The sequence below is a fragment of the Megascapheus bottae genome, chromosome 25 (genome assembly GCF_031878675.1).
Source record: "Megascapheus bottae isolate mThoBot1 chromosome 25, mThoBot2.hap1, whole genome shotgun sequence".
In the NCBI taxonomy this organism is placed as follows: domain Eukaryota; kingdom Metazoa; phylum Chordata; class Mammalia; order Rodentia; family Geomyidae; genus Megascapheus; species Megascapheus bottae.
In genome coordinates this window covers 22,536,175-22,559,546 of record NC_143533.1, presented here as the reverse complement: position 1 = coordinate 22,559,546, position 23,372 = coordinate 22,536,175, and the positions used below count along the sequence as shown (strand labels likewise).

At 53.8% G+C, this 23,372-nt stretch overlaps 1 protein-coding gene and 1 long non-coding RNA gene across 2 annotated transcripts; one reads left to right on the top strand and one right to left on the bottom strand.

The window, feature by feature from the left end:
• The first annotated feature begins 194 nt into the window (after nt 1–194).
• LOC150046606 (uncharacterized) lies at nt 195–2,800 on the top strand. Its single transcript, XR_016532620.1, has 3 exons — nt 195–619; nt 1,450–1,533; nt 2,713–2,800. It is a non-coding gene; the product is annotated as an uncharacterized LOC150046606 (long non-coding RNA).
• Rpap1 (RNA polymerase II associated protein 1) lies at nt 2,570–20,905 on the bottom strand. The gene is made up of 25 exons (XM_090318576.1): nt 20,836–20,905; nt 16,904–17,163; nt 16,519–16,667; nt 16,151–16,240; nt 15,303–15,420; nt 14,000–14,215; nt 12,444–12,623; nt 11,280–11,395; nt 10,981–11,079; nt 10,372–10,473; nt 10,030–10,197; nt 9,610–9,792; nt 9,366–9,500; nt 9,097–9,267; nt 8,005–8,162; nt 7,605–7,763; nt 7,283–7,484; nt 6,470–6,579; nt 6,074–6,269; nt 5,746–5,898; nt 5,467–5,609; nt 4,145–4,901; nt 3,339–3,515; nt 3,168–3,227; nt 2,570–3,074 (listed from the first exon to the last, which is right to left on the bottom strand). The coding sequence occupies exons 2-25, from the start codon at nt 17,082–17,084 to the stop codon at nt 2,925–2,927; spliced, it is 4,173 nt and encodes a 1,390-aa protein (XP_090174702.1). The 5' UTR covers nt 17,085–17,163; nt 20,836–20,905; the 3' UTR covers nt 2,570–2,924.
• Between the last annotated feature and the right edge of the window lie 2,467 nt (nt 20,906–23,372).

Below are 23,372 nucleotides of genomic sequence, written 5' to 3'. Positions count from 1 at the left end.
CCGCCGTCCTCGCCCGGCCGGTCTGCCCTCGCCTCCCGCAGACCCCGAACGCCGAGGCGGAGAAGGCGGGGCGTGGGGGCCGCAGGGCCGGCGCTCGGGGAGGAGCCGGGGAGCCCCCACCCGGGCCCTGCGTCCAGGACGGTGCCGGCCACACCCCGGCCACTTGGCGAGGGCTGCGAAGTTGGTCAGGACGCGGGAGGCCGGGCGCGCGTCCCTGGGGCTGGTGCGGGATGGCACAGCCACGCCGCGTCCCCTGCACCGGGTCCCCTGCACCGAGATCTCCTCCCACCACACCCGGAGAGCCAGGCCTGGCCTTCCAGCGGCCTCTGTCTCCCATCTTCAGCTTAAAATGGTGGCTGTGAGGGTAGAGGCTTCAAGTACGTGAAAAGTTAGGTTATTGGTGAAGTGTCATACTATGTGCAGCCATAGTTTTCTTTCTTTTTTGGGGGTGGTATGTGCCTGCTGATCATTTGCTTTTTCCTTCCTTCTTTTTAGAATGCACCATTTACACGTTTTGTACGTACATTCTCATTTGACCCTCAACTATCCTGAGGTAGGCATTGCTGACAGTCTTCTCACTTACAGAGGAGGAAGTGAACTTCTGACCTGCTAACCAAAGGTACCCAAGCTTCTGCAGTTCCTAACTCACTTGCATAAATATCAGTCTGCAGCCTAAAAATTTCACCACTCCAACTCCCTTGGTTCTTGCCCTACGTACTCTCCAGGGATACTGGGGAGAAAATGAATTCAAACTAGACAATCATTTGAGAGAGAAAAGCACTGTAAAATTATATCCATAAACTATAACTCCAGGATATGTGGATCCCTTTTCCTCTCACTGCAGCTTGTACATGAGCCCAGAATTTATTTATTTATTTATTTATTTATTTTTCTTTCTTTCATCAGTCCTGGGGTTTGGATTCTGGATCTGGGTGTTGTCCCTGAGCTTTTCAGCTGTCCCTATAGCCACAACACCACTTCTGGTTTTCTGGTGATTAATTGGAGATAAGAGTCTCAAAGTCTTTAGTGCCCAGGCTGACTTTGAACCACAATCCTCAGATGTCAGCCTCCTGAGTAGCTAAGATTACAGGCATGAGCCACTGCACCAGACGAGAACTTCATATTATCTCTGCTTTTTTTTATTCAACTAAGCAGCAAAGTAAGGCAGTCTAATGGTGTGGTCCTATTTAAAGCCATGTAAATAAATTAGTCATGGTGATTGAAGTATCAAGAAACGAGGACCCTGAAAACACCCAGCACAGCAAGGTAATATTATAGAATAGGGCATGATTGCCTGGAGGGAAACATGGGGGTCAGAGTTCACACTGACAGAGTTTTCAAAAGGGCAGAGAAGAGTGGTTTGTTCTGCATTGTATAAACAAGAGCAGAGACTAACAGAAACCTAGGCCAGAGCATCTCCATCACACTGATTTCTCTGGCTGTCCACAGGGAACAGAGACAGCCTCATCTTTATTGTGAAGAGTGACTGCACCTATGCTCACGTCCTGAACTAAACCAAGGAACAGCTCCATGGTGAAAGACCGCCAGTCCCATCTTTCCTAACAGTGCTATACATGGCCTGTCTTTTCAGATCATGACCCGGATGCTGCTTAGGTTTCCTTCAGCAAATACTTTGGATCCTTTACGACCCAAAGAAAGTTAATCCTACGTTTCTTTTATTTTGTCAGTTGTTAGGACCTGGGTGCCGTCCCTGAGCTCTTTTGCTTAAGGCTAACACTGTATCATTTTGAGACACAGCTTCAGTTGTTTTTTTGGAGTGGTTAATTGGAGATAAAGAGTCTCACGAGGACTTTTCTGCGCAGCTGGCTTTGAACTGCAATCCTTACGTCTACCTCAGCCTCTTGAGTAGCTAGGATTACAGGCATGAGCAACAAGCGCCGAGCTTAACACTGCATTTTTATCAGAAATTCTTAAGTATATAAATGGCTAAGATGCGATCTGAATTTCACATATTAATATTAAATGAACTTTAAAGCATCTGTTCAGAAGAATGAATTATATACAGATTGTTCAAGTTATGCAAAATCATTTCTCAGGGTCTGATCAACTGAGATGCATTCAGCATGCATCTTCTAAAGCCATCATACAGAGTAAGCTTTGCTTTCAGCTTTTTATTTCCTTCCACAGTAGCACCATTAGGTCTTTCACATAAAGTTAACAACACTTGGGTGGCATGTCCAGCACCCCAACTTTCCCAAGCCGGAAGCGCTGTGCTGCTCATGAGCAGTTTTGTAATGGCCCCGACAGCTGGAACAGGGGCGGGGTCTTGCTATGCAATGCCCAGGCTTGGCTCTTTCATGTCTGAGTCTCTAAAACAGCGAGCACGAGGAGACGAGATGCTGGCTGCACCGACACCCCCGCTTCTAGTAGACAGTTCTTGAAGAAGTAGTCTACCCAGGAGCATTTCCTGTCACTCAGGCACTGGGACCCACATTCTCACCGTCCCCACATGTGGACTGTTTACTCCTTCCCATCATGATCTCCCCAATGACGCACCTCTTGGTTTTAACTCAGGACAAATAGGACGCAAATCAGTCCAAACCAGCCGTCAGACTACAAAAGAATTTATTTCAATATACAGTGCAAATTTACAGATCCTGGCCTAAGACAGGGGGAGGGTTGGGGGTGCTTGGATTGTTTTGTCCCTAAAAAGGATGTAACTAGCTAAGTCACCTTTCACTCCTCGCACAGACCCAAGGCCCCAGATCCCGAGTTCCGGATCAGAAGTCACAGTAAGGCTCATTCTGTTCCACCAAAGCTCCAACAAGGTGCACTCAGGAAAGAAGGCAAGCTCTGTGCGTTGGTGTCGCCTGCCTCCTCTGGAACTTGATGCCCTTCTCTCTGGCCAGTGTCCAAGGAGGAGCCCAAGGAAGATGCCTCCATAATGGCACGCAGCAACTCTGCTAGGTCTCTGATGCTGTACTCTGGAGGATCCCAGACGTGAGTCTCTCAAGGTGCCGCTGCCTCTGGGGAGGCAGCTGTGAATAGAGCTCAAAGCCCTGCGGGAGGCTGGGACTGGGAAGCTTATAGCGGAGGAGGTGCTGGCGGAGAGCCTGCGGACAGGGGAGAAACTTTACGAGTGGGTACGGAGAGCCTGTGGACATCCGTCCCCGAAACACTCTTCTCTTAGTGGTCCCCAAACATACCTCATCTGCCAGTAGAGAAGTGCTCTGCAACATATGCCTCTGAGCAGCCTTCACTTCATCCTGCAAGAGCAGAGGGAGTGGCCCCAGCCAAGAGCTGGCACCCCACTGGCTCTGCACAACCTCCCCCCAACCTGGCCCACAGACAGCTGAAGACAGACACACGTGACTTACTGAGCTCCTTGGGTCCTGAGAGAACAGGAAATTATTGACATGAGCCACAGCCACAGCATAGAGCACAGGGCACCAGGATGAACGGAGGGCGCCAGTGACCAGGGCCCGGAAGTAGAGCTGAAGGAGGGCCAGGTTGTCTTCCGGAGGCGCTGTATAGCACTCCAGGGACACAGGCAACTGGGACGAAAGAGATGGGACCGAGTGGCGGGGGAGGGTAGGAATGGGCATTGCCAGACAAGGTGTTATGTATATAGTGTGATATGCCCTATCAATCTCATAAAAAGTCTATATACACACAAAGGAGCTAAAAACAATAAAACTGAACTCAGGGCCCCACACTTCCATGAGGCAGGCACTCTACCAAGGAGCCCCAAGCCAGCCTGCACAGCGGCCTTCCTATCTCCCTACTCCCTGGGGACGACTGAGCTTTCCCGGTATCGAGGAGAACAGGTGTGAGATGGTCTTGAACACTTATCTCAGGCGTTTTTTTTTTTCTTTTCTTCAGGCTAGTCTTGAACAAGGATTATCCAATGTCTACTTCCCAAGTGGCTAGAATTATAGGCTTGAGCCACTGTGATGTTCAAGAAACTTTAACAAATTTCTTATCTGGAAACTGTGGAACCTCCTAAGCAAGAAGCTCTGGCTTATTAATAATATAAACAACTACTATATAACCCTTTCTGTGGATTCCTGTACTCCACCAAAACCCCCAAAAGTTGAGATGAGGGAGCTGAGGCCTAGCAAAGCGCTCCCGGGGTGCCCAGTGAGCTTGCGGCCAGTAGGGCCTCCTGGGCGGAGAAGGTTACCTGGGTCAGAGGCACGCCCAAAGCTCGCAGGGCTCCCACGTGATCTCCAAAGAGGGAGAGGCGCAGGGTGACACTGAACCTGCGCTGCAGAGGAAGGAGGACCAGAGCCCCAAACAGGTGGTCCCCAAAAGACACAGATTCAAAATGATCCAAGAAGCTGGCATAGAGGTCGGGGAAAGACGTGAGACCAGGAAGCGGGCAGTCCAGGTTGAGGCTCGGTAAGACCTGAGGCCGGCAGAGGCGAGCTAGGAGAGCTGCCACGAGACGCTGTATTGGTGTCTCCCGGAACAGCTCGCTGTCCACCAGGAACAAACACATGAGCCGTGCCAGGCGGGCAGCAGGAGGTACTGCCCACAAGGCCTCAGGACGCCAGCTGTCCAGAATAAGCACCCACTGCAGGACCCGTGTGGCGGTGCCCACAGCGTCAGCGGGAGGGAGCCCCAGGGGGGTTTCTGAAGCTCGGTGGTAGAGGCGAAGCAGTGGCTGGAAGGGCCAGTCGGTGGGCAGCAGTGGCTCCTTAGGCACCGGCAGCAGCAGGGCCGGGACTCGCTGCGTCTCTCCTCGGTGCCAGGCCTGGGAGGCCAGCAGGCAGGGGCGGGATGGAGAGCAGTGGGTGAGGTAGCAGCTGCGGATGCTGGGGAGGTCCTGGCAGGCCCGAGTGAGGAGAGTCCCTCGTCCACACCGCGCATCCCCACTGCTCTCCAAGGACAGCCCGTCAGAGAGGTCAGCCGCTTCTGGGCCCCCTGCTGCACGTTCCCTGCAACAGAACCCAAGAGCCAAAGATGAGAGCTGGAAGCTCAGGACCCAGAGGGCAGGGTCCTTCTCCCGTGTGGCGGTATGGAGGAGCAAAAAGAACAGGCCCTGGAGGCACTGCCAGGGCAAGCTCACTTCATCTCTGTGCTGGATCAGCGGTAGTCTCTCTTGGGGCACAGGTAAAATGCTTCCAATACAGATCAATAAAGCTGGAGGTGTGGCTTGGGTGGAAGAATACCCACCCAACAAATAAATGCAAGATCCCGGAGTCCAAACCTTCGTCTGCCAACCCTCCCCAAACGCACGCACGCACGCACGCAGAGTCTGACAAAAAAAAAAACAAAACCTATAAATAACTAATGGAATACCAGACATAGGACAGGCACTTAAGTTAGAGGCTTAGAGGTAGCTTCCATACGTGGTTTAACAACTTGGTGACAGTGGAGTCTTGCAGTCTCTCTGGGTAGTAGGAAGCGGGTTAGGTAGATTCGGTACAATAACAAGAATCAGACCCAGGCCTCAGGGGCAGCAGCCAAGTGGCTAAGCTGGCGCCTGGGGTGAAGACTTACGGGAGGAACTCCAGCCGGAACACACAGCTCAGCAGCAGCTCCTGGGCTATGTACTCACTTCCGGGCAGAAGGCGGCTCAGCAGGGCCAAGGCCATGGCATGGAAGAGGGCAGCGTTGGTGGCTGGCAGTGGCTGCAGTGAGGCCTGTGAGAGAAAGGCAGGAGTGATGAGGGAAGGACAGTGTGGACAGGACGAGGACGTGGGCCAGGCAGAGGGAACAGACTGGAGGTGCAGGAGGGGTCGCCGGGTACGGGCCGAATGCACACCCAGGGAGACCCACCGCTTTCTGGGCCAGGGAGATGGCTAGGTACTGCAGGTGGTGCTCGTGGCGGAAGGCCCAGGCGGAGAAGGGTGTGAGGAGCGGGGCGGCACCGGTAGCCACACACTGGAGGAAGTAGCTCTGCAGTCCGGGGGCAGCCAGTACCGATGCCAGCTGTGGAAAAGCAAGCTTTCAGAGCTGGAAACCAACAGTGACGTCTTCTGAGCCTGCAGGTGGCCATCTCCCACACACGTACTCAGAAACGGGGGTGTTGACCGAAGAGGCCTCCTTCCTCCCCCACCCTGTTTTCCCCCTGGTCCTGACCACGTTGGCCGGCGTCCAGGATTACCTGACCACACAGTCCCTTGTGGATGCTGACCAGGGTGTTGATGAGACGGAGGAGGGCAGTGAGGCAGGGGAAGGGGGAGGCTGGCCCGGCTAGGCTGAGTGGGGGACGGCCTCCTGGGCAACCCAGCGACACCAGGCTGGAGAGCGCCTCGGCAGCTGGAGCACAGGACAGGGGGTTGCAGATGGGAGAGTAGTGCCTGCAGGCAGGATGGAGAAGATGGAGAAGCTGACACCAGGGGCCTCTGACGGGAGCCATCGTGGAAAAGACTAGGGGGCTTGGCTGTGCAGACTGGTGCCCAGGTGCCTGCCTCAGTGCCTTTGGGGGATAGACCAGGGAGCGGAACCCCGCCCTCCCAGAACAGCTGCTTCCCCGCAAGGCTGTACACGTGGAAAATACCTGACAGAGTCCCAGAGGCTGCCCAGCGGGGGCTGACTCAGCAGCGGCAGCAACAGCTCCTCCGACAGGCGCTCCATGTCCTGAAGCCAATCCTCCGGGCACAGGTTTGGCTGCAGGGCCGAGGGGATCACTGAGCCGATAGCTCAGATTGTCTGGTCTCCTAGCCCTTATGCCTGAGCCTAGCGTCTCAAGAGCCCCAAAGAACTAGCTGGGAGAATCCTGCAATCTGACCCTTCTGAAGGAGAAGAGGCCCTGAACTCTCTGGTGCATGAGGTCTAGGAGTACACGGAGAGCAGAAAGACATGCTGCTGCTTGTCTCTGGCTCCCCTAATACGTCCCCCCTCAGGGATAAGGAGGTTGGAAGAGGAGCATGGATAAGATTCAAAAGGCCGGGAGCACAGTCTCATGGTAAGTGCTTGGTTAGCATGCACGAAACCCTGGATTTGATTCCTTGGTACCCATACTAAGAAAAGCCAGAAGTGGTGCTGTGGCTCAAGTGACAGAGCACTATCCTTGAGTAAAACTGTGTCCGAGGAAAGTGCCCAGGCCCTGAGTTCAAGCCCCAGGACTGGCAAAAAAAAGGTAGAGGGTAGAGTTCAGGGTATAACTCAGAAATATGAAACACCTGCCTAGCATTTAGGGCCATAAGTTCCATCCTTGAGCAACATAGCCAGACACACACACACACACACGCACGCACGCACGCACGCACGCACGCACGCACGCACGCGTACTCACACTCTACAGGGTAGACAAAGGGGGGAATAGGAAGGGCAGGTGGGGTGTAGGAAGACAGGCTGAGGAAGCACTCACCTGCTGGCTCCAGGCCTGGTAGTAGACACCCAGGAACAGCAGGCAGGCGGTGGGCACCGGGCCCAGGGCATTCCACCTCTCAGGTCGGGGCAGTAGTTTTAAGGCCTGCCTTAGACATGGCTCCACCAGAGGCTGGAGTCCAGATACCTGCGTCCATGTGATTGAGGAAGCGGTGGCTGGCACAGGGGCCTCGGCAGAGTCACTGCGGGAGGGCCATGAGGGCCAGTGAGGGAGGAGCTGGGACTCCTTCCCTGTGCAGGAGTGCTCCTGCCTGCTCCCGGCTTGCCAGAATGTTCTTCCGGCAGGCTCAGGGCTGGCCTACCTGATGGGCTCCGGGTGGATGCCACTCGCAGCCAGAGTCAGCTGGGTGAGGAGGGTGAGCAGTGAGGCCACCCGCTGCACGGACAGGGGTGGCAAGGGGTGGACGCCGAGCTCCGTCGGCACAGCCTGCAAGGCCCTCAGGAGCACTGGGTACAGCTCCCTGAGGAAGAACGAAGATGCCGTCACGACAGGCAGGAGACAAAGACGCAGACACACAGCAATGGCCGGGCATCTGCAGGCGGGGAGCGCCTTCCCCTAGGGGTACAGCCAGAAGAAGCCGCTTCCTCTTGGCCTCTCTCCCAGCTTGGAACCTTGCACACAGCTGAAGTGTCAGGTTAGGCCAAATGCAGAAGCCGAGAGGTGTACAGAGCCCCCCCTCCCCACCCCCCCCAGCCCCGCACCTGTAAAGGTCACTGCCGTGGCCATAGGAGGCGGCCACAGCCCACAGGCGATAAGCCTCCGTGCTCAGTGCCTCAGCTTCCTCGAGAGGCAAGGCCAGTTCGCTGGGAGCTTGGGCTATGAAGCGGCACAGGCGGCTCCGGAGATCAAAGCTGCTCCACTACAAGTGGGTGGAAGTCGTGGGGATCGGGGTCAGCTTGGAGTCACACACCCAACCAGTGTCCAGTTCTGTCACTGTGGAAAGGGGCTCAACGTGGCCCTGTCCCCTCCCCCTCCCTCCTTTTGTCTGGGCACGATTTCCTGTCTGTGTGGCTACAGGTGAGAGGCCTGCCTCCACGTGGCTCCTCTGGGTCTGAGCTGGGCCAGGGAGCCCAGCCCACATCCTGAGACGGAAGAGGCCTGCGGGAGGGGCGGGCATCAGATGATCGTGCTTTCTGTACAACTCCTCTTTTGGTCTTCTTGTCAGTCCTGGAGCTTGAACTCAGAGCCTGGGTGCTGTCCCTGAGCTTCTTTTGCTCAGGGCTAGCAGTGCTCTACCATTTGAGCTCTACATCCAGTTTTTGTTTGTTTTTAAAGTAATTTACTGAAGATAAGAGCGTCATGAACTTTCCTGCCCAGGCTAGCTTTGAACAGCAATCCTCAGATCTCAGCCTCCTCAGTAGCTAGTATTACAGGCATAAGCCACTGGCACCTGGTTTTCTGAGGAAATTAATTCTTTCTTTCTTTCTTTTTTTTTGGTTTGTCTTGGGATTTGAACTCTGGGCCTGGGTACTGTCACTGAGCTCTTCAGCTCGAGGCTACCACCGCCCTACCCCTTGAGACACAGCACCACCTCCGGTTTTCTGGTCTCATAGACTTTTCGTGCCTAGGCTGGCTCTGAACCGTGATTCTCAGATCTCAGCCTCCTGAGTAGCTAGGATTACAGACGTGAGCCCCCCGCGCCCAGCTTTTCTGTGGCAATTCTTAGCCACTGGGCCAGAGAGGAAGCCGGAGAGGATGAGCTGGCCACCCGGAGTTCAGGGGCCATGATTAGCTCCCAATCCAGCCCAAACCAGTCCTGTCACCCACCACACCCTTGGTCTGTGTCTGCTTACCAGCCGGGCAGCAATATTCCTACCAGCCGAGGCCAAGACTCGAAGCAGTTTCATGGCAGCAGCACAGGGTACTCTGTGTAGGCTGGGGGTGGCCCCCGCCCCTACAGGGGACCAGCTGGTAGGCAGGAATTCACGAACTATGGTTTCTATCAGCCGAGGGCACTCCAGGACCTGTGGGAGACGGAAGCAAAGCACCAGGGAGGAAGAAGGGTGAGATTAGGAGCAGCACAGTGGAGCGCCCTGCGCTGTAGTGACCTCTCCATCCTCACCCTTGTGGCGGACTCCAGGGAATGGCGGGCCAGGCGGATGAGCACAGCCAGGGTGTCGAGGACCACAGAGGGTCCCGGGCAGGTCACCTCTAGCACATAGCGCAGCCGAGGCAGCAAGTTGGTAGCCAGGAGGCCCTGGGGTCAGAGAGAGAAATCCTTTACCAAATTTTGCAGAGCTCTGGGCTTTGATGACCTCTCCTGCCCAACACCCTTGACCTCCGACACGTGGGAAAGCATCCTCTACCTTGATGACGTCATGTCGTGCCAGGTCAGGTGGAGGTCGGCTTCCTTCCTCAGGGCTCTTCTTTTTCTCCTTTTCTGGTGTGGGCTCTTCATCCTCGCCATCTTCCTCCTTGTCCTCCTGGCTGGGCATCAGAGGGAACACCGAAGCTCCATGGTACCAAGAGAAGGTGCTGTCCAGGAGCTCCTGCCAGAGGATAGGGGACAAGTAGGGAAGAGGAGGAAAGGCAGGGCACAGTTCTAGGGAAACAGTGAAAACCCCCACACAAAGCATAGCAAACTGGGCTTCGGGGAACTTTAAGAAAACAGGGTGAGATAGACCACCTAGTTCTCCATGCTTCCTGGAGTTTTATTAGCAGAAGGGTACGGCTAGCAGGAGGAGCAGAGGCCTGACATCTCAACCCCCTTCCGATTCCCACAGTACCTCGTCACCGGGAGCCACCAGCAGAGCCCGGAGAGCATGGATGGCAGCTGCGATGACCCCATCTACTCTGTCATCCAAGGAGAAACGCAGCAGGAAGAGGAAGCCAGCATCCAAAAGCAAGCGTAAGACGCTTCCCACCAGCCGATCCCCAAACTCGCCAGCCTGGGCCTTGGGTGCAGAAGGATAAAATGACAGGAGATGCGGATACCTATTGCCTGTGGCCCTGCAATCTGCCCCACTCGCCTATGACCCACAGTAGAAAGGGCAAGAGATGGGGAAGTCTAAGGTCAAGGGGGTCGGGGAGGCGGTGGGGGATGGTCTAGGTAAGAGGAGTCCACTTACCCTGCCAATGACCTGGGACAACACATGCAGGGCGAGAGCCCTCTGCTGGGACACCTGGCTTCGGGTCAGGTGGAACAGCTCCTGTAGGGAGTACCCTGCTCTCTGGGGCAGGGGTGAGGCATCAGAGGGCACCAAGATACAAAGCAGTACCCACAAAATACCTAACGAGGTGTCAACAGACAACAGTAAGTGAAACTCCCTGCCTCTGCTCCATGGAGCCTCGAGATAAAGAAAGCAAGACATGCACACAAGCAGTGGTGGTGCAAGGCAGATGGGGGATGATGCAGCAGTGGAGGCTGCAGTGGCAGGTGGAGCAAGGACACAGGAGAGCACGGGGGGCGTGAGGCAGGAGCTGGCGGCAGGGCTCCAGGGTGAGAGGCGCAGCATGTGCTCCGAGAGCGAGGGGAGCTGGAAACTTCATGAGGTGGGGCAGAGTCTGAGCTGGACCAAGCCCTGGTGGGATGGAATGGCTTGGGGAAGAAGCAGCTGCAAGGCCTGGCGAGTGAGCGCCCAGCAGCGGGAGAGGTCAAGATCAGTCAGCACCATGGACACAGTCATGAGAAGCACGTGCTGAGATCCGCTCAGTCCTCCCCGGGCCCCGAGCCTCACCTCTGCCTCTTCTCCGTGGTGGTGCAGCCCCAGGTGGGTGGGCAGGTCCACGTCCGGGGCCAGAAGCTCTCCCTGAAGACTAAATCGGGCCTGCATTCTCTGGTGGAAGACAAAGAAGATGAGGTTCAGGCAGCAACTGTCCTGTCCAGGCCTCTGCCTGGGAGCTGGGAGAGGAGAGTGACAGCAAAGGAGAGCTGCTCCGCGGGCTCACGTGGAGAGAAGAGCCTGAGCTCTAGGTGCACGAGCAGCAGGCCCCTTCCTGTCTCACCCGACCTGGCCAGGCAGCTGGCCCTCCTCACCTCCTGGGTCTGCTGTCGCCGGAGTGGGGGCAGGTCCTGGGTCCAGTGGAGCTTCTCCAGCTCCACAGCATCCATATGGAGCCATTCTTTGTGGGGGGTCACGGGCAGTGCCGCATCTGGGAAGATGGAAGTGTGACAGCATTCCCTAAGCTCGCTTCACTCATCCACAGGGGTCCCAGGTACCACAGCAGCACCACATCTCTACCTGCCCTCAGTTCTGGCTAAATGGTGTGTGACCTGGAGTGACACTCCTAGAACAGGCGAATGTCTCCTAGACAGAGGTGATCTGTCAGGAGTGGAAAGGATAAAGATGAGGAAAGAGGAAGAGAACAGGAGGCAGGGCTTCATCTACCATGGAAAGTATAGCAGTCCACCCTCAAGTAGGAGCCCTGTGAAGGAAAGCTGGCGTGGGGGGGAGGGGGAGGAAGGGACAAAGAGGATGGGATGGCTCCAGGGGGAGTTAGGACATAGAAATCTCCCCAACAAGGTCCTCTGGCCTCCTCCCCCCTCGACCTGCCTGACCCGCCCAGTACTCCTAAGGGAGCAGGAGGTTCATGGCTGATGTAATTCAATTTCTTCTGTTGTTAATCCCTAATGGAATAATCTAGTTTCTGGAAAATGAGTGCTTCCATTGGCCTCTGGGCTTGGCAGGTCCACAGACCTTCATCAGACTTCCCCTCCCAGCACCCTTGCCCTTCCATTTCCCCCAACTCTGACTGAGAAGAGGGAGAAAGCATGGCAGGATGGCTAGAGCCAGAGCTGGATAGCGGCTCTGTCCAGGGAGGAGTCTTTGACTGCTGCATGCTGCTCTTACCAGGGTAGGGAGAGAAGGAGCAGCCACAGGACAAGAAAACAGGAAGCATGTGCAGGAAGAAGATGAGCATCAGCAAATGAATCCTGATTTGAGCCAATTTAGAGGCACTAATGAGGATTAACATTCTAATTCCAAGGGCAGAGAAGCTTCTTTCTTCCCATCCCCCTCCCCACGAAAAGGTTGATCATTTCCGTGTGTGCGCGCGCGCGCGCGCACGCGCAAATATATGTGTGTGTGTATAGTACCAAGCACAGGGCTTTGTGCATGCTAGGTTAGCATTCTACCACTAGGCCATACTCCTGGCCCCATTTACTTTGATCCATACCAAAGATGGGCCCTGTCCTCCAAACCTGAGGCTGCTGGCTCCAGCTTCTCTTCCCTCCTGGGCTCACTGGTAAAGGCTGATGCCACGGGCTCCTCCTTGGTGATGTGGAGCAGAGGTCCTCTTGGCTTCTGCTCTTTGGTGGCCTTCTCTCCCACTTGATCACGGGTATGGCCATGAGATTTCAGGAAGGCCACCAAGCTAGGGTCTACAGGCACAGGAGGGAGAGTAAGTGAGGGCAAACACACCCCAGCTCCCACAGACCTGGCACTTGCTTAAAGCTGCCTGCGTCTGGGTGTCAAGGACAAGATAAGCTGCTCCCACCTCTGGCCTCAGCCCCCTGCACTCTCCTGTGTCCCTTCAATGAGTGTCCTCTCACCTGCGGGGCCTCTAGGGCCTTTCCTTCTACCTTTCACAGTTCCCTGGCCTAGGTTCTTATGCTTGACATGACCTTGAGCTTGGTACCAGGTCAGAGGTCCACAGTAAGAGTATGTAGAATAAACACACGAGTACTAGCTGAGACCAACGAGAAGGTATTTAGTGGACACGTGCCTTCAGCTCTCTCAGTAAATTTATGCGGCACTTATTAAAAGTGTAGTATGTTTTGCCAGTTGTTACTGTAATGCTAGCTATTTTAGAAGGCTGAGATATAAGGATGGAGATATGAAGCCATCCCAGGCAGGAAAGTCTCTGACTCTTTTTACCTCTTTGTGCTTAAGGCTAGTGTTCTACCACTTGAGCCACAGCTCCACTTCTGGTTTTTGAATGGTTAATTAGAGATAAAAGTCTCATAGGGACTTTTCTGCCCAGGTTGGCTTCAAACCACAATCCTCAGGTCTCAGACTCCTTGAGTAGCTAGGATTACAGGCATGAACCACTGGCACCCAAAGTCTGTGAGTCTTTGTGTATGTGTATGATGGAGCTTGAACTCTGGGCCTGGGCAATGTCCCTGACCTCTTCAGCTTAAGACAACCACTCTACCCTTGAGCCACAGCCCACTACCCATTTTCTAGTGATTAACTGGAGACAAGAGTCTCATGGCTTTGTAGTGCCCCCACTGGCTTTGAACTCAGACCCTCAGATCTCGGCCTCCTGAGTAGCCGAAGCCTGTGAGTCTTACCACTTTTTTTTGCTGTTTCCTTTTTGCTGGTACTGACACCTAAACTCAAGGCCTGGGTACTGTTCCTGAGCTTCTTTGTGCTCAAGGCTAGTGCTCTACCACTTGAGCCACAATGCCACTTCTGGCTTTTTCTGGCTTTTTTTTCTTTTTTTGCATGGACTGGCTTTGAACAGCAATCCTCAGATCTCAGCCTCCTGAGTGGGTGACAGGCCTGAGTCACTACTGGTGCCTGGCTGTGACTCTTACCTCTAATTACCAAAAGCCACTTGAGCAGGAGCTCAAGTGTCAGGGCTCCAGCCTTAAGCAAAAAAGCTAAAAGACAGTGTGAGGCCTTAGTTCAAATCCCAGGGCTGGGACAAATTGAAAACAGAAATCCCCAACAGAATTCCTGGCATCAACAGTAAGCCTTCCTCAGCAAATACAGCCCTCCCCATCCCAGCTGGCAGGGACGTCCTGGCCCTTACCAAGCTGAGCTAGGAGCTGCTGCTGCTCCTGCAGGATCTCCCCGGGCGTCATGGCTTGCAGTCTTGCCACATTCTCTTCGTGGATGGTCTGGGCCTCCTGCTCGGCTTCCTGGCCGAGGCCCTTCCCTGTGACCATGTGTGGTCTCTGGAAGTTGTGGTTGTTCCGTGGTGGCTGGCCACCCTGGTCTCTGGGGCTGGGGACCTCACAGGTCACCACTGGAAGAGAAATATGATCAGTCCCATTGCCTTGACTTCCTGAGTCCACTGGGCTTTCTTCTTGAAGTCTATTGGCCCAAAGCCCCAGAGCCTGCCTGGTACAGAGCCAAGATCCCACTGGGCTTTACACAAGACTCCAGGTGCTCCAGGGAGGAGGCTACAGCTAGTCACGCCCCCTCCCCCCAACACTCTCATGAAAAGAGGTCCTTTTTTTTTTCCTTTCCTTTTCTTTCTTTTTTTTGGCCAGTCCTGGGCTTGGGGTTTTCTCAAGGCTAGAGCTCTACCCCTTGAGCCTCAGCACCACTTCTGGCTTTTTTTTTCTATGTATATGGTACCAAGGAATCGAACCCGGGTCTTTGTGTATGCTAGGCAAGCACTCTACCACTAGGCCAAACTCCCGGCCCTCTCTTTCCTTTTCTTTTTGAGACATGTTCTGGGTGGGCCAGGCTGCATTAACTTGTGATCCTCTTGTCTCAAGCGCTGGAATTACATGGTATACCACCACATCTAACATTTCCTTCCCTTTCTTTTAGAGCAGCATCAAAGCCTGCTCCTGCATGTACCTAAGATCTAGAGAGGACCCCAGGCTGCCACGTCCATATACTTAGTGCGCTATGTACATGGGAAGACTTTCTCTTGAGACGACTCCAACACTCCACTCCACCTCCCCTTCTTTTAGTTCTGGTACTGAGATTTGAATTCAAGACCTGGTGCTTCTCAGAGATTTATTTTGTGCACAAGGCTATCACTTGAACCAAAGCTCCATTTCAGCTTTTTGGTGATTTCTTGGAGATAAATCTAATAAACTTCTGTCCAGGCTGGCTTTGAACCTCAGATCTGTCTCCTGAGTAGCGAGAGTTACAGGCAGGAGCTTACCAGTCAGTGCTCAGCTTCTAATATACCTCTTGTTTGAGGTAGGGAAGAAGATGTCAATCCAAAAGTGACCCCATGGCCGAGTCTTGTAAAAAGGACAGGTCCAGGGGCTGGGGACGCAGCTTAGTGATACATTGCTTGCCTAACACGCATGAAGACCTGAGTTCCACACACATATACACACGTGGCCTAGGCATGTTCAGTAGCAGCTCACCCTGTGCTGGGTCTAGGTTGGGCACAACTTCCCTGGTGGATGGAGGCCTGCCTTCAGAAGCCCGCCTTGCCGCAATCTCCCGGGCAAAGATGCTTCCCTTACCAGATGCTGGCTTCCCCTATGGGGCAAAAAACAAAAAGCCCAGGTCATGGAGACTGACTATCTACTCCACCCCAACTCCATATATCCAGGTCTCTGGGACAGAGAGATGAGCCTGCTCAATCTCCAGGGGGTCATAGAATCTCTTAGACCTCTGAAAAACCCGAGTCCAGGCTGCAGGCGTCATTTTGGTGATAGAGCACCTGCTTAGCATGCCCAAGGCCTGGGGCCTTAGATCTCCAGGAACTCAAAAACAAAAATAAAATTAAGACCTTGTGAAATCCTAGAGTTTGAAATGTGGCAAACTTGGGTTGTAGTTATAGCTTTTACCGCCCCTCTCTCTCTCGCTTTTGCCAGTCCTAGGGATTGAACTCAGGGCCTGAGCACTGTCCTTGGGCTTTCTCAAGACTAGAGCTCTACCACTTGAGCCACAGTACCACTTCCAGCTTTTCTGTGTATGTGGTACTCGTCTTCGTGAATGCTAGGCAAGCACTCTACCACTAGGCCAAACTCCCAGCTCTATCTTTATCACTTTAGGGGTCTCAGTTTGCCAATGTGAAAAAATGGGGATAGCAGCATCTACCTGACATGGCTGCCATGAGATAAAGTGAGACAATGTATATGATGTGTTTCACATGATAATGCTTTAAAAATAGAGCTGTTGAAGCTGCTTACATGATTGAAACTGTCACCGGAGAAGATGAGACTCTCCACGACCCCAAGCACCAACCAAAGGAACCTCTGCTTACCTGTCTCTCTTGTGAGCGATGGAATACAGGGGGGAACGCAACGCCACTGGGCACAGGCAGATTCACAGCCATTGAACTTGTATCTCGTTCCTATGGCAACAAAGCACAGGCAAAGAAGATGCAGAGACTTCCCTGTGCCCGATCCTGTCCCACTGGCAGTTCTGTCAGACCACTGCCTCATTCCACAGGAACACATAACAACTTTCACGCAGTTTCTGCAATTCCAACCCAACCTCTATCCACCCGGACTGCAAAGGGGAAAGTCTACCTTCCTAAAGCACCCCTCCCTCTCAAAAGCCTTGCCCCCACCATCAAGGCCCGAGTCACCCTTCAGGTATCTTGCCACACCCAGCCAGTGTGAGACGCACAATAATTTTAGTTAAGACAGCAGTGATGTGCTGGTCATGCCTGTTCAGTCTCTCCTCAGGGTCTTCATCCTGAGGCTGGGGGCGGCCAGGGCTGGGCCTGGCTCTCTTAGGGGGGGCAGGAATCAAAGCTGGAGGAGAATCTGGGAGGTCTGGGAAAAAAAAAAAAAAAAAAAGGGAGAGCACTCAGATCTCCACAGGAAGGCACAGAAGGCTATGGGGTTAAAGAAAAGAAAGGCAGCTGAGAGGGGCCCTGGCTCAAGCTGTGGCACTTTGGCTGCAGCAACCCAAACTCTGCAGTATCTGAAATAATGATGAGCAGAACCCAGCCAGGGAGGGGCCCCAAGGCTGTCCCTCTCTTCTTCAGCCTCACAATGCGGGGCCTCACCATCCAGCACCACCACGTCCCGATGGTCCAGTGACGGAGGCTGGTCCCGGCCAGCACTTCCACCTCTCCTGCCCCCTTTCTTCACCAGCTGCACAGCTGGCGCTGTTCCAGCTGCCAGGAACTGACTCTGGAAGCGCAGCAGGTCCACCTCGGACTCCCCTGGCTTTGGTCTGGACAGCATGACGACACTCAAGTTGCCTCCTCAGTATGACTCTCTGTAGCACTGCTTCAGTGCTGTGGCCAGTGCCTGTCACTCAACCCTAAGAGGAATAAATGAGGGACCCTCAGCATGGGAACCTGGACTCTCCTTATCGTGAAGCAGGGAGGACCCAGATTCTGGGCTGGTTTTGAACTTTGATTTTTATTTATTTATTTATTTATTTATTGCCAGTCCTGGGCTTGGGCTCAGGGCCTGAGCACTGTTTCCTTGGACTTTCTCAAGGTTAGAGCTCTACCACTTGAGCCTCAGCACCATTTCTGGCTTTTTTTCTATGTATGTGGTACCAAGGAATCGAACCCAGGTCTTCGTGCATGCTAGGCAATCACTCTGCCACTAGGCCAAATTCCTGGCCCCTGAACCTTGATTTTTGACCTCAGCCTCCTGAGTAGGTAGGGTTACAGGTGTGAGCTACCATTGGTACCCAGCAACCAGTACTATTTGCAAGAAAACATATATCCTGTAGCTGGGTGTGGTGGTTCACGCCTGTAATCCTAGCTACTCAGGAGGCTGAGATCTGAGGACCAAGGTTCAAAGCCAGCTTGGGCACAAAAGGACCTGAAACTCTTATCTCCAATTAACCTCAAGAGAAAAAAAAAGGGAAGTGGGGCTTGGCTCAAGGGTAGAGTGGTAGCCTTGAGCTGAAGAGCTCAGGGAAAATGCCCAGGCCCAGGGTTAGGATGGTATCCTTGAGCTGAGGAGCTCAGGGACAGCACCCAGACTGAGTTCAAACCCTACGACCCACAACAACAACAACAAAAACACAAAAAACACACCCATGTGTGTGTGTGTGTGTGTGTACTGAGGCTTGAACTCAGGTCCTTGTAGTTACTAGGTGTGGTGCACCTCAAACATTCCTGGTAAATGTATGAGGTTTCTGATGTAAGATGGTGCAGTCAGTCACTATGGAAAACAGTTTGGCAGTTTCTCAAAATGTTAAACTTAGAACTACCAGATGACACAGTAATTCAACTCCTTGTTATACACTGAAGAAAAATGAAAACATATTCTTGAATATTCAGAACTATATTATTTTAACTTGGAAGCAGAGGCAACTAAAATGTCCATCAATTGAATAATGAGCTAACAAAGTACCGTATACACAATAGAATAGTATTTGTCAATAAGAAGGAATGAAAAGGTTATGCATACAACAACTCATATCATGCTAAGTGAATGAAGCCAATCACAAGGGATGTTTTTGGAAGTTTAACAGGAATTTATTTTAGTAAAACAGAATAAACTAAGGAGAGGTATAAGTAAGTAAGGAGGCAGGAGCGAGAAATTCCTCAAATGGTCTTATAATGTATGATTCTATTTATGTGGAAGGTCTGAAATAGATAAATGTAGAGAAATGAAAAGCATGTTAGTGATTTCCAAGGGCTAGGAAAAGTTGGAAAAAAATAATTCTCCTTTAATAGGTATCTCTTCTTTTTGAGATTATAAAAATGTTCTTGGGTTAGATAGCGGTATTGGTTGCAATCTTATCTAACTATATTGAAAATCACTAAAGTATATTTTAACATGGTACATTTTATGGTGTGTAAATTATAGTTCAATTAAAAAATAAAAATACAGGGGCTATCTAGATGGTCATCTCTATCCCATATACCTGCAAGGAGTAAATGAATGAAGTAATTAGGCCAGTATGTACTAAATGCTCTGTAGGTACAGTAAATATTAGGTACAATAATAAGTACAGCTGGTAATTCATTATTATTATTTTTACTTTTAGGTAGGATTTCATTATGGTATCCAGACTCTTCTCAGACTTGTGGATTCAAGCAATCCTCCTGCCTCAGCTAGGACTATGGACAAGTATCTCTGAGTGCAGCATAATGATCATTTTACCATTGGCATCTAATTCAGGAGTTCCAACTACTGGCTCTTCATTTAATCCTCACAACCATACTACGTAGATTACAATCTTTATTCACATTGGATAGCTGAGGAAGAGGAGGGCTAAGAAGTCATTTGAGCGTGAGAGAGAATAACATTTTTGTGGATTTAAAATAACTGCACGCATTGCCCTTAACCGCACCATCTGTTACACACAAAAGAGCCTTAGCAACTGATAGCAATTTTTACTTTGGTAAAAAAAAAAAAACAAATTAATTTCCCCCACAAACATCAGAAAGACTTGTCTCAAACCAATGTGCTGCTGGAATTACACCTCGAACAACTGGTTGGGGGAGGGGGGTAAGTTGAAGTGACGCTTAGGGACCACTAGGTTTTCTCGGATTGCTTTCATGAACGGCTCCCCCTGTCACCCCCCCGCCCAGTCGCAGCCCCAGCCCCCCCCCCCCGTCCCAGCGCCCCCCAGTCCTAGTCCCAGCCGCCCCTGCCCAGTCCCAGCCCCAGCTCCACCCCCACAGTCCCAGCCCCGCCCCCAGTCGCAGCCCCAGGCCCCCCTGCCCAGCCCCAGTCCCAGCTCTCCTGCCCAGTCCCAGCCCCAGTCCCAGCCCCAGCCCCAGTTCCAGCTCTCGTGCCCAGTCCCAATCCCAGCCCCAGTCCCAGCCCCAGCCCCAGTTCCAGCTCTCGTGCCCAGTCCCAATCCCAGCCCCAGTCCCACCCCCACAGTCCCAGCCCCAGCTCCACCCCCACAGTCCCAGGCCCGCCCCCCGTCCCCCGTCCCAGCCCCCCTGCCCAGTCCCAGTCCCAGCTCTCCTGCCCAGTCGCAGCCCCAGGCTCCCTTCTCCGTCCCAGCCCCCTGCCCAGTCCCTGTCCCAGTCCCAGCCCCAGTCCCAGCCCCAGCCCCAGTTTCAGCTCTCATGCCCAGTCCCAGCCCCAGCTCTCCTGCCCAGTCCCAGTCCCAGTCCCAGCCCCAGTCCCAGCCCCAGCCCCAGTTCCAGCTCTCCTGCCCAGTCCCAGCCCCAGCTCTCCTGCCCAGTCCCAGTCCCAGCCCCCCTGCCCAGTCCCAGTCCCAGCCCCCCTGCCCAGTCCCAGTCCCAGCCCCCCTGCCCAGTCCCAGCCCCAGCCCCAGTTCCAGCTCTCATGCCCAGTCCCAGTCCCAGTCCCAGCCCCAGCCCCACCCCCACAGTCCCGGCCCCGCCCCCAGTCGCAGCCCCAGGCCCCCCCCTCCCGTCCCAGCCCCCCTGCCCAGTCCCAGCCCCAGTCCCAGCTCTCCTGTCCAGTCCCAGTCCCAGCCCCAGTCCCAGCCCCCCTGCCCAGCCCCAGTCCCAGCTCTCCTGCCCAGTCGCAGCCCCAGGCTCCCCCCCGTCCCAGCCCCCTGCCCAGTCCCAGTCCCAGCCCCAGTCCCAGCCCCCCTGCCCAGTCCCAGTCCCAGCCCCAGTCCCAGTCCCCCTACCCAGTCCCAGCCCCAGTTCCAGCTCTCATGCCCAGTCCCAGTCCCAGCCCCAGCCCCACCCCCACAGTCCCAGCCCCACCCCAGAGTCCCAGCTCCTGCCCAGCCCCACCCCCACACCTCCACAGCCCCTGCCCCTGCCCCAGCCCCAGCCGGGCCACAAGCCTGTCCCTGGGGATCTAGGTAAGGGTCAGCCACCAGAAATCTCCGCGTCTCGGGGCAGTGTGCGGGACTTCCCTCTCCAGAAAGGAGCTCTACGCACCCCAGCGGCTGCAGCCTCTCCCGTACGGGCTGATGGCGCCAGAACAAAACAGGTTTGGTAATCTGCACCAGAACGCCACGCCGTCTCCACCCCGACCCCGACCCCCCTCGTCACCCACCCACAGCCGCCCCCTCCAGCGCGCCACCGACCTGCTCGAGCTCCGCCTGGGCGCCGCCATCTTGGCACGCGCTTCCGGCGCCGCCGGCGAGGTACTTCCGGTGCGCCGCGAGGCCCCGCCCCCGCCCGCCCGTCCGCGCCCGCGGTGAGGAGCTGCGCGCTCGACGCCCCGCCGCGCGCTCGACGCTCCTCGTCCGCCGCTGAGCGGCCGTGGGGTCGCAGCCCCGGAGAGCTGTACCCCGACCTTCATTTGGAGGCCCTGCGGGCCCACGGGCAGCGCCTGTGGGGCGGGCGCGAGAGCTCCGCGGTCACACGCACCGCCCCGCGCCTACCCCGCGGTGACCGCCCCGCAGGCATCCAGAAACGGGGCCCGAAGAAAGCCGCACCTCCAGAGAGACTGCGGGAATGGTGAGAAGAAAAAAGGACCGCCTCGTCGGCCAGGTGGTCCCTGCCCGGGCCCCTGGCCCTGAGTCGTTCCTGGAAGTGGTTCCCGCTCCACACACACACACACCCCTTCCCCGTTCCCCGCAGCCCACAAGGTCTTCCTTTAAAACCGAAGCCGTCTGCTTGCTGAGCCTCCTAAACCACCCTCGTCCACCACTTCTGCCCATCAGTCCCTTCTGTGACCTGCTAGGTCGGTGTGGGTAAGGTGTGGTGACAGTCCTGTAATTCCAGTCCTGTAGGGTGACGAGATGTCCATCTAAAAAGACAACACCACCACCAAACTGTGCACGGAGGCCTGTCATCCTAACTACTGCTGAAGCTGACCTCGGAGGACTGCAGTTTGTAGCCCCCCCCAGGCAGGAAATTCCATTAAGACTCTTTTTCCTTTATTTTGTCTGCCTTGGGCACTGTTCCTGAGCTTCTCTGCACAAGACGAGCACTCTACCACTTGAGACGCAGTGCCACTTCCAACTTTTTCTGTGTCTGTGGTACTGAAGAATCAAACTCAGGGCTTCATGAAGGCTAGGCAAGCACTCTACCACTAAGCCACATTCCTAGCCCATTCACTCTACCATTTGAAACACAGCACCATTTCCAGCTTTTTCTGAGTAGTTTATTGGAGATAAGAGTCTCACAAACTTTCCTGCCTGGGCTTCTTTGAACTGTGACCCTCAGCTCTCAGCCTTCTGAGTAGTTAGGATTACAGGCATGAGCCACCGTGCCAGACTCCAAGGTATTCTTTTCTTCTTTTTTTTTTTTTTGGCTGTTCATGGGACTTGGACTCTGGGCCTGGGCATTGTCCCTGAGCTCTTTAGTTCAAGGCTACCACCCTATCCTTTGAGCCACAGCACCACTTCCCGTTTTCTAGTGGTTAATTGTAGATAAGAGTCTAATGGAGTTTAGTGGCTGGCTGGCTTTGAACTGGGATCCCCTTCGAATCTCAGCCTGCTGGGTAACTAGGATTACAGGTGTGAGCTACTGTACCCGGCCCCAAGATACTCTTATCTCTGGTTAACTACCAGTAAAGCTGGAAATGAAACTATGGGTCAAGTGGTAGAGTGCTAGTGTTTACCAAAAAATCTTAGAGACAGCAGGAGACCCTGAGTTCAAGCCTCCCTCTCCCCCCGCCCCCCACAAATGTAGGCTATGGATAGTAGGTTTGCCCTTTGCTACTGGGAAGTCTTTACGTTTTAGGCCCTTGACAGATGACAGAGTTAACAAATGTATGTGTTTATACTATCGTATATAATATGCATCTCTATACATTTTTCCACATGTAGCCATCTGTATGTATAGATCAGTTTATTTTTTTAGCTAGGGATCTCTACATTATACATGCTAGTCACAAACTCGTGGATTCAGCAGAACTCTCACTTCAGCTTCCAAAATAAGGACTACAAATGTGCCAGTAGTCCTGCTTGGGTGAGGGGTTTTTGTATTTGTGGATTAGGGGGCTTGAACTCAGGCCTGGGCATGGTCCCTGAGCTCTTTTGTTCAAGGCTAGCACCCTGTTCCTGAGTCATAGCTCCACTTTTGGTTTTGGAGTGGTTAATTGGAAATAAGAATCTCACAGGGGGGCTGGAAGTTTGGCCTAGTGGTAGAGTGCTTGCCTAGTATGCACGAAGACCCGGGTTCGATTCCTCAGTACCACATACATAACAAAAAGTCAGAAGTGGTGCAGTGGCTCAAGTGGTAGAGCCCTAGCCTTGAGAAAAAAATCCAGGGAGAGTGTTCAGGCCCTGAGCCCATGCCCAGGACTGGCAAAAAAAAAAAAAAAAAAAAAAAAAGCCAATCTCACAGGGACTTTTCTTCCTGGACTGGCTTTGAACAGCAATCCTCAGGTCTCAGGCTCCTGAGTAACTAGGATTTCAGGCTTGAACCACTGGTGCCTGGCTTTGTTTTTGTCTTTTAAGGGCTGTACAGCTTTGTGTGGTAGTGCATGACTGTGATCCCAGCACAGAGAGGCTGAAGCAGGAGATTTGAAAGTTTGAGGCCAGGGGCTGGGACCGGGGCCTAGTGGTAGCATGCTCTCCTAGCATGCACAGATCCCTGGGTTAGATTCCCTGGAACCACATACACAGAAAAAACCAGAAATGATGCTGTGGCTCACGTGGCAGAGTGCTAG

Bases quoted from the DNA above. Each gene is read 5' to 3' on its own strand.
- Rpap1 (XM_090318576.1), bottom strand. From the start codon at position 17,084: ATGCTGTCCAGACCAAAGCCAGGGGAGTCCGAGGTGGACCTGCTGCGC. The intron at 14,216-15,302 runs GTGAGCTGCTAC...TTTCTCTTCCAG, and splicing joins CAACCTAGACCCAGCACAGG to TGGTGACCTGTGAGGTCCCC. The intron at 10,198-10,371 runs GTAAGTGGACTC...TCTGCACCCAAG, and splicing joins TGTCCCAGGTCATTGGCAGG to GCCCAGGCTGGCGAGTTTGG.